Below are 10,517 nucleotides of genomic sequence, written 5' to 3'. Positions count from 1 at the left end.
AATAAACTATATTATAATTTGGCTTGTTTGTGGGCATTTTTTTTTAAATTGGAAACAGAAAGATCTGTATTGTTATTTAGAAAGACAAACATATGGAAATATCAAACAAATTAATAAAAGTAGAACCAGACAAACAGCAATACCAGCAGTATTTAAAATAGATTAAAGATTTTTATATTTTACACATTTTACAGATTTTTACTCAAAAATACTTATGCCATTTACCTGCCCAGGGACAGCAGATGGAAATTAGTTAGTAAGATAAATATGGTATTGTAAATATGGATTCCTGAACAATCCTTTTGCATTTTAGCAGTGTATTCCTGAGTGAGTGAGCTGAGTGTTTGCAAGTCAGGAGAGAGTGACTGTGACTCCTCTATATACACAATAAGTGATAGATTTGTATGCCACTGGAACATAATCAACTTTGTCATAATACATTTTATAAATACAGTATTCAAAGAGACCCATCATCCTTTCTCTATTCACAAAAATGCAACAGGTTTCACAGAATCACTGTCTTATGTGGAAAATTACTAATGCAGACTTCCAAGAATGCAGAAACCAAACCCACAGCAAAAGGAGGAGCAAAAGTCTGTTTATTGTGCTGCATGTGGACCTTAGCTCCAAATCTGTGTGTAGCTGTCAGAGGGATCAGTCATGGGGCTGCTGCTGCCAATCCTTCTTGGCTTTCTTGCCGCTCTGATTGGAGGGCTGTATGTACTTGGGGTGTTCAGACAACGGCGACCAGGAGAACCTCCTCTGGATAAGGGGCTCATCCCTTGGCTGGGTCATGTCTTAGAGTTTCGCCGGAACACGTTGAAGTTCTTAGAGAGGATGAAGCGAAAGCATGGTGATGTGTTCACAATTCAGCTGGGAGGATATTATGTTACTTTTATTCAGGACCCTCTGTCGTTCGGGGCAATTGTTAAGGAGAGTCGTGAAAAACTGGACTTCAACAAGTTTGCAGTGCAACTGGTGCGCAGAGTCTTTGGTTATGTGGCCATTGAGGGCGACCACCACCAACTCCAGTTAGCCAGCAACAAGCACCTGAAAGGAGATGGCCTGGAGCTAATGACACAAGCCATGATGACTAATTTGCAGAACCTGATGCTGCACAACATTGGATCAGCTGCAGAACAAAGCACCTGGATGGAAGATGGACTGTTCATATACAGCTACAATATTGTTTTTAGAGCTGGTTACTTGTCCTTGTATGGCAACAAGCCATACAAGTCAAAAGAAAGTGAGGAGGATGCCAAAGAGAAGGACAGAGCTGAATCAGAGGTCTTATTTTACGAGTTTCGGAAATATGACCAACTCTTCCCCAACCTGGCTTACGGGGTCCTTCCACCGAGGAAAAGGCTAGAAGCAGAGAGGCTGATGAGATACTTCTGGGAGGCTCTGTCAGTGCAGAAGATGAAGACCAAAGACAATGTCAGTCGCTGGGTCTGGGACATCGAGCAGGCCAAAGAGGAGAGGGGCATGGACGAGTCAATGATAAACAAGTACATGTTTGTGCTTCTTTGGGCCTCTCAGGGCAACACAGGGCCTTCTTCATTCTGGCTGCTCCTCTTCCTCATGAAACATCCAGAGGCCATGACAGCAGTGAAGGAGGAGGTTGATAAGGTTGTGAGGGAATCTGGGCAGGAAGTCCGACATGGTGGCCCTTTAATTAATTTGACCCGCGAGATGCTGCTGAAAACGCCAATCCTTGACAGTGCTGTCGAAGAGACCCTGCGACTCACTGCAGCACCCCTCCTCACCAGAGCAGTGCTCCAGGATATAACCCTCAAGATGGCTGACGGGCGTGAGTACTCTATCCGCCAGGGTGATAGACTGGCACTCTTTCCTTACAGTGCTGTTCACATCGACCCTGAGATCCACCCTGAACCACATACGTTCAAATATGACCGCTTCCTGAATCCAGATGGGAGCAAGAAAACTGATTTCTACAAAGCAGGGAAGAAGGTGAAGTATTACAACATGCCCTGGGGCGCCGGGGTCTCCATGTGTCCCGGGCGTTTCTTCGCCACCAATGAGCTGAAACAGTTTGCTTTCCTCATGCTGCTCTACTTTGATTTTGAGCTTAAGAATCCTGATGAAAAGATCCCAGAAATTGACTTCAAGCGATGGGGCTTTGGATCAATGCAGCCCGACAGAGATGTTCAGTTTCGATACAGACTCAGATATTAAACCAGTCAGTCACTGACAATTGTGTTTCAGTTTTAGAGTACATGACATGACATGTTTTCAGGGGTGTCACAATCCTCTAAATGCACAATTTGATTTGACTTCTGATTTTCTTCCCAATGTCTTGACACCCCTACTTGCTATAACAAAATGAAAAGCAGAACAGAAGTGGATTCAGTACTACTAATAATTTGCAGTTTGTTCATAATGATTTACACTGATTGAATCTTCTTTTGTCAAGTTAATTAAGTGTTATTTTATTAATAAAATGTTTTACTCAAAGATGCCATTGATTTGATAATATTTTACATGTATTTCTGTGGATGGTCATCACGGTAGTTTGGTATCTTTAACTTTAAATGTCAGAATGATCAGGAATAATCTTTGATTGTTTCTGTCTCACGTCTGTATCATCTGTTGATCCCAACAACAAAATATGCCCACATGCATTTATGAAATGTCGTTGGACTAGTTTCAGGTTCAGGGTTAAGTTTTCATCTTTCCAGAAGCTGTACCTGTAAACACAGTAGCCTATAATTATAGCATATGATTGTGCTTGATTATTTCAACCTGTAAAAAGACTTAATTTGACCAGATTATATTTTATGATGCCAGGACTTGTTGATTTAATGAGATGGGAGCAGACACAAAGTTCATTTTCCTTGACTGGATAAATCTGTGACATTTTGTCTCTAAACTTTATTGCTTTACAATGTAATTGCTCAATGACCTATGATTGTTTTAACAACTGAAAGTTTACTTAGCAGCTACAATAAATTATCTATTGTCACATTTAAACAATATAATCACTTGTTGCTCGTACTCACTATCATTCCACTGAGCTCACTGTGCAGTTAGTCTTGATTTCAAGATAATTAAACTCTACTAATTATACTATATACTACATATATATTTATACATACATCCACTAGTCACTACCCTGTCACTCCTCCTTTCCACCTAACAGTCTAGAGGGACAGAAGTAGGACCTGCAGTCTGTCATTTTTTCCTGTCACCTCAGTCAGCATGAATCTTGCTATGTTTTCCGATCAGTGTAATTTTGTGCAAATTATTATACTCTTTGGATGAATTGAAAATTATTTTTTGAAAAGTATCTTGAAGAATGTTAAAGAAAAAATGTTGAAAGAGAAAAATGTGTGTTTTTATCACTCCTGTGGGTGTGATTCTGCTGAAGACGCCACAGGTGAAACACGATATTCTCTACTAATAAACTCATGGTACCTCACTTCAGTGTGCATTTTCTTTGTGATTACATATAGTATTTTCCATTGTGCTCTCTAATAATTCATTATTATTTCTATATTATATCATATATTCCTTCTATATTGTCCTTAAATCACAGTTAACGAGGAATTTCTTATCCCTTCATTAATGATCAGGATTGTCCTGATTCATTCCTTATTTGCTTCTTAGTAACTCACATTTTTTGTGTTACCAGGGTTTTCAAGGCTTACATTAATCTTCCTGATTAGAATCTAGCTCTGCCTATAATTTTTAAATACTGTACATCATGAGTGTATCAATATTCTTAAAATTTTGCTCTGCTTCTACAAGTTAGTGGCAGATGAAGTGGGTTATTGTGGTAATTGCCACATCCCAGCAATCATGTAACAGCACAAATTGAATAAAAATGTAGTCATGCATACTGAGTAAGTTTGGGAACAGGTATTTTTCCTCTCAGAAGAGTTGAGCATTGTATTAAGTTTCCTCTGTGTCATTTTAAAGAGAAATTATTTTTTGCAATCCAAAAAACTGTCTAGGAACATGAAGGCCTAAAACATACTGGGAAGCAAAATTGGATGCAACTTTTTTGATTTTCTGTCACACTCTCATGTTCTCACATTTACTAAACAATATATTCTGTTATTATATGAAACTAAACAACACATTATATGAAAAAATGAGTACACTACATGTTACACTATCAGCTAAGAAGATTTTTTTAATAAAGTATATACTTTAAAACAACCGTATAAAAAGCAGATGTTATTTAGGGACATTTTTGCCCCATAGACACTCTGTGATTTTTGGCCAAGACAGCTGCTGTGACGTGAGTGAAAGCATTCACTGCTATATCATGCACACACACACACACACACACACACACACACACACACACACACACACACACACACACACACACACACACACACACACACACACACACACACACACAGGAAATCTGTCGTTACTAATGCATCCTACATGACACTGTTAAAACATCTGCTGATAAGCCCCTATATTTCCACTATCAAAGACAAAACATGATGTACACTTCATGAGCAACAATCTAATGGATTTTCTGTGCTGTCTTATTAAGCAACTGTCCAAACACAAAACCTCTTCAAATATAATAAATAACTACACTGCCTTTACTATACCCGAATTTTTTGTGAGAGAGAGGTTTTTTTTAAACAATATTGTGACTTTTTGAGGACTTTGTGGTGTTGTGGTGATCAAAAGTCTTGATCCAGTCCACACACAACAGCAGTTAGTGTGGACTAAAATGAGGATCACTTTTCATGTATTCAATGACCTTATCTGTCATTACATAGCACACAATTACGGTACATTTGACAGCAAAAATAGACACATGCTGAGATCATTCTCTCACTTCCAAATTTCACAAATTCTAATAACATCTTGCTGCTGTTATACTAGGAAACAACCCTGGGTAAGAATTGACCAGTGTGGTCTAGCAGTAATGCAATACTGGGTTAATTATACAGAGTATGGGTAGAAAATTACCCAATATGTGTTATTTTAGTCCAGTAATTGAACAACAACAATGGTAGGTAGGTCGGTCAGTTGGACGATCAGGTCCAGGTCAGGGATCTGTATCTACAGCCAGACGGAAGCAGTGTGAAGAATGGGTAAAGGGGTTGCCTGGGGTCATGTGCTATCGTGCGTGCTGTTTGTGTAACGGCTTTGCTGTTAAGGTCTGGGAGGTTGGGGATGAGGGAGCCAATAATTTTGGAGGCGTTGTGTGTGTGATCTGTTCAAGTTTGTTCCTGTTGGAGATCATTAACAATGTGAAGAGTTTTTGTTGCCATTGTTTGTGGATGTCAGAGATGTGTGGTCTAAAGTTAAGTTTACTGTCTAATGTGAGTCTGAGATATTTTTCAGTTTTTTCAGGGGGTGGAGTTGTTGAATGTTCTGTGTGTGCTGGAAGTATTAATTACCAGTTCTTTTGTTTCTGTTGCACTGAACTGCAGGTATACAAGTAATAGTAGTATAGTAGTGTGGAGTCTTGCAGAGTGGTGTACAGAAGACGACCTGCTGCTTAATGCCAGCAAAACCAAAGAGGTGATTGTTGATTTTCAGCAAAAAGAGGCAAAGACACACACCCCAGTCTACCTCAGTGGAGCTGAGGTGGAGCAGGTGAACAGTTTTAGCTTCTTAGGAATCGACATCACAGAGAATCTGTCATGCACATCACACATCTGGGATGGTAAGGTAAGCTAGGGTGGGAAGCTAACTTCTACAAAGGAGCAATAGAAAGGAACCTCACATAACAAACTGGCATGGAATGTGCACATCCCAGCTCCGAAAAAGTTTACCACGGGTCATTAAATCTCTGACGAAGATAGTCTCCACACTGTTTACTGAAACTGCTGCTTTGAAGTGTGTGGATAGAGTCTGTTGTAACACATACATCTGGGACTAATAAGTGCCAAGTCTCTGGATTTCTATTTACTCAGATGTATCAGAAAAAATGTGGAGGACCGTTTAGCACAACAATCACACAGGTTGTTCTGTTCTGCACTTTCCTATTCAGCAGTTATGCAGTGTTAGTCTAAATGCCAACACCAAGATTCTGAGCGATTTCTTTAAATCATAAAACATACAATAAATTGTTAGGATTACCAGAAATCTTGGGATAATCCTACAGTAAATACTACCTTTGATAATCCTGCAATAAGTATTACCTTTGCCAGACTTATAATCAATTTTTTGTCAAGACTTTGTTAGAGAAGTGTTTTTATCAAACCAACTGTCATATTTTGAGGACTATGTTTGTGAAGTTGTATTGTATTACATTAATTAAACGTGTGTATTATCTCTTTCCATTTCCATTTGCAACAACAGTGGGACAAAATATTAGAAACACCTTTCAGCATGCATACACCCTTGTCACGTTTTGTGTGTGTGTACTTTTTTTTTAGACAAGTTTAACATGAGGTAGAATTTTCAACTGCATGATTCAGCAGATGTCAAGTTAATGTAAAGAAATGGCTGGAAAAAATAGCAGATCGTTCCTCAGAAATAACTTTTTGGTATGGCCTCCCAGGTCTGATGCAATTGGGCGGAATTAAAAGGAAGTCATTCAATCACAGCTGGAACAGGAATCAAACTTAACAGCCCCCAAATGGTTTTTGGTTTCTCCTGAAGCTAAAATATCACATTCTACTGGAGAGAAAAACATTCTTGTTTTTTTTCATTGGTTTTACTGAAACTTTTCTAAATTGCTGTTTGTTTTTAAGACAAGGGACAAAACAATACAGGTATGGGACAGAACACAGAGCAGGTTACAAAACAGAACAGTGCGACAGAATTACATGAATAACACAAGTACGGGTCAGTTTTGTTACATATTGCAGCAGGTTAGATGTTGATTTTGAGTATGTATGGTGCAGGGTGTGTGTGAAATGGTAGAGCAGAGGAGAGGTGAAAAAAACAAAACAAAAAAACAAGTAAATAAATTATTTTTTAAAATAAACAACAGCAATAAATAAATACTACTACTATTGTAAAAATAATTAAATAATGAAATTATTATAGAGAAAGAACAATAGTGATAATAATAGTGGACAAAAGGTGTACCAGTCTTTTTTATGAAAAGAATCTGGGTAAGTGCCGCCCTGTTCAGTGGCTGTGAAGCACAATCCGAGCCCCAGAAACAGGTCAACAGGACTGGTTAGTCAGGGTTAACCAAGTTTTTTTTTTCTTTCTTTCCCAGCTTCCATTTTCCTTCCTTCTTCCTTTTTTTCTTCCTTCTTGCATGGTTCTCTCCTCTCTGTTTTTAAAGGAATATTTGGTTGTCCCTGCCTTAATTTTAAACAGTCTGCATGTATTACAGGATGAATGTTTACCTTTGGTAAAGCCAGTTTGATCTGGGTGGATTATAGATGGGATTATTTGTTCTAATCTGGAAGCTAATGCCTTGGTGATGATTTTAATGTTAATTTAGTGTAATGAAAAGAGATGGGATGGTAACCTGATGGTAGGGTTGGATCTTTGTTGGGTTTGAGGAGGAGTGAAACTGTCGCTGCGTTCATGTTTGACGGGAATTTTGAAATTTGTTTTATTTCAGTAATCATTCTGCTGAAAGGTGGAGCTAGGATGAGCCAGAAGTGTTTATTTACCTGGTGCTTTGTTATTGGACATATGATTGAGAGCAGTAGATCAGTTGTTGTCAAGTATTTTGATTTGTTCTTTACTAAGCTGTGGTAAGGCAATTCTGTTGAGAAATGATTTAATGTCCTCTTGATTTGGATTTTTTTCTGAATATAAATTGACATAAAAATTTCTGAAGATTTTGTTCATTTCATCTGGTGAATTTGTGAGCTTCCCTGCTGTGTCCTTAATTACAGAGACTGTTGTTTTTTCTTTATTGTGTTTGATTTGCCAAATTTTGCCCGATTTAATGCTATGGTGGAAATGTTCTTGTCTGGCAGAAATTGAGTCTTCTTATTTAAAACCTCTTTTATTTTAAATTTATACCATCTTAATTAATCTAGGGTTGTCTCTGTCGGGTTGTTTTCAGAGATTGCTGTTTTTAAATCGCTGTTTAACATCTCTTGTCCTCCTCAGTGGCCTCACACACATACCTCAGGTATATGATTTTTTTTAAAATAATTTTTAGGCTTTTTATGCCTTTAATTGATAGGACAGCTGAAGATATGACAGGAATTGGGGAGAGAGAGTGGGGAAATGGCACGCAGCAGGAGGCTGCAGGCAGGAATTAAACAAACGGCCACTGCAGAGGATTCACAGCCTCCATACGTGGGGTGCATGTGCTACCAACTGAGCTAACCAGGCACCCCACGTATATAATTAACTGGAGATGAAAATAAAGATGATGCCAGACCATATAATGCTCATGTCATGTTTTAAATTTTTACTAAAAGAAAAATGAAACAAGAATATGTTTTTTCAGCGTGAAACTTCATGGCCTTGGCTTTCGGTGAAGAACATGAAAGAGAAAAGTAATTAGTGCACATGTTTGCATACACACACACACACACACACACACACACACACACACACACACACACACAGAAACATGCACACACACTCTCTCTCTCTCACTCACTCAGTTTGTCGGCATAAACACAAAGTCGCTTTGTATCGCAGGGTTCTTGAACTTATTACTTGAAGGTCAGCATCTGATTTTTATTCAAGGTTGGAGGTCTGGAATAATTGGTGATAAAAAAAAAATCTGCTGACCTTTAACTTTAAAGCAAAATACATTCAAGTTCAAGACAGTCAAGATAGTCAAAATGCATTCGGGAGAAATGGCACTGTTTTCCTGAAATCAGTTGCTTGAATGTAGGCGATGGTATGTTCTGTAGAGACCTGCCCTACTCTGCCTACCAGCAGGCTACTTGTTGTCACAAATATGGCTGTAATTAATCTAAGATTTTTTTGTAATTACACCAGCATGAAACCGAGGCAGACATGACTCAGGCACTTAGTTAGCCCCTCCAGGATTTTGCAGTCTTTTTGTAAAAAAAAATGTTGCAGCTAAAATGGCTGATTTCACAGCAACTTTTCAAAAAAAAAAAAAAAAAAAAAAAAAAAAGTGATGCATGTTGCAATATTTCTAGGCAATTTTTGGAATTCTGGGGGCATGTGAAAATTGAAAAAAAAAAAAAAAAAAAAAATTAAAGGCAACTTGTTCCAGTTCCTACATTAGGTACATTATTCAAAATTAAAATCTCTTGTGCCCTTTTGGAAAGCAACACAAATCACAATGCCAGGCTTTATTTAATGATGGGAAACACCCGCTCCTCATAGATGTGAACACTATTTGCAAAGGAGAGAGCTGTAATATATTTAGTCTAATAAATCATAATCATAATATATGTCATCAAAGATTAGGAAACATACCAGCTGAAAACACTTGCTTCTCTGATAACAACATTACAGCAGTTGTGTCCCCCTTTGAAATTTCTATTCGGGGCCAGAATAACTGTTTAAGTTTGCCTGTTTCACATTAATTATAGTTCAAATGACAGATTTTCTTAAATGTATACACACAAAGACTGGAACTATACACACAAGTCTAGAAACCCAAAGCTCTTGATTCAACAACAAGACTACAAGAGTGCTTAACGCTAAGCACAGTTCCATTTTTGCAAAATTATATCATTTTGTACACTTTTTCCAAAGGCCGTAAAAATACCACACTCTATAACTAATTTGTTGCTTCACTTGTTAAAACTCAGTTGGCAAAAACACTCCAATCATAGCAGGGCCAAAAACTGAAAACACTCAAACACCCCTGGATTTTTACTGAGTGCAGGGAATAGCAGTGATTGGTTGGCAGATCTGTGGGGAGGATGAGTTGTAACCTTGGGCCAAATCATGCAGTTCTTTAAAAACAAATAAAATAATTTTAAAATAAGTTGTGTTCTTCACTAGTAGCCAGTACAAGCGAGATATGGTCACTCTTCATGGTAATAATGAGGAGTCTGTTTGAACCAGCTGTAGGCAAGATAGGGCTGCCTGACTGATTCCAACATGAAGGGAATTAAAGAAGGGAATAAATCTACTGAGAAGATGTACATAGTAGTTTTTCTGTTGCGTGCATCAGTGTTGCATGTGTTGTTGGCTGGCTGAAAGATCAGTTCATATGATGGCATGCGTACATCAGTTTGATGCAAAAAAACAAAACAAAAAACATTTTGCTTTTGCTAGAGATTTGTGTTTTTGGTTTTGGTTTGGTTTTTGGTTTTGCATTTTGTTTTGACTTTGTTTTTTGTAATTTGTTTGTTGGTTTTCAGAAAAATTAGCCACAGATTCAGAAAATGAATGTTAATTCATTGGGAATGTTAACAATTGGGAAAAACGGTAAATTATACAACACTATAACAAACAAGACAGCATGGGTCAGCAGTTTGGGAGCTGATAATCAGTTCTCCAGTGTAATATTTGTGTAAACCTGGTAACAAAGGACACCCCTCTGGACAAAGCCACAAAATGTAAAGTCACATAGAGGCATCAGTAATAAATAATAAATTGGGGCATTGTCATAACCACTTAAAAATTTCTTGTAGTAGCTTTAATGTTGTTATGTG

At 37.9% G+C, this 10,517-nt stretch overlaps 1 protein-coding gene across 1 annotated transcript; it reads left to right on the top strand.

The window, feature by feature from the left end:
- Positions 1 to 619: 619 nt before the first annotated feature.
- On the top strand, positions 620 to 2,789 carry LOC146317772 (5-beta-cholestane-3-alpha,7-alpha-diol 12-alpha-hydroxylase-like). Its single transcript, XM_084732954.1, has one exon. It carries the CDS (start codon positions 661 to 663, stop codon positions 2,194 to 2,196), a length of 1,536 nt encoding a protein of 511 aa, XP_084589080.1. The 5' UTR covers positions 620 to 660; the 3' UTR covers positions 2,197 to 2,789.
- The last annotated feature ends 7,728 nt before the right edge of the window (positions 2,790 to 10,517 follow it).

The sequence above is a fragment of the Lutjanus erythropterus genome, chromosome 12 (genome assembly GCF_056507025.1).
Source record: "Lutjanus erythropterus isolate fLutEry1 chromosome 12, fLutEry1.hap2, whole genome shotgun sequence".
In the NCBI taxonomy this organism is placed as follows: Eukaryota; Metazoa; Chordata; class Actinopteri; order Lutjaniformes; family Lutjanidae; genus Lutjanus; species Lutjanus erythropterus.
Note: the sequence above shows the minus strand (reverse complement) of the source record. Positions and strands in the feature narration are given on the sequence as shown.

What these genes read in the sequence shown, in the direction of transcription:
- LOC146317772 (XM_084732954.1), top strand. Translation starts at nt 661, where the DNA reads ATGGGGCTGCTGCTGCCAATCCTTCTTGGCTTTCTTGCCGCTCTGATT.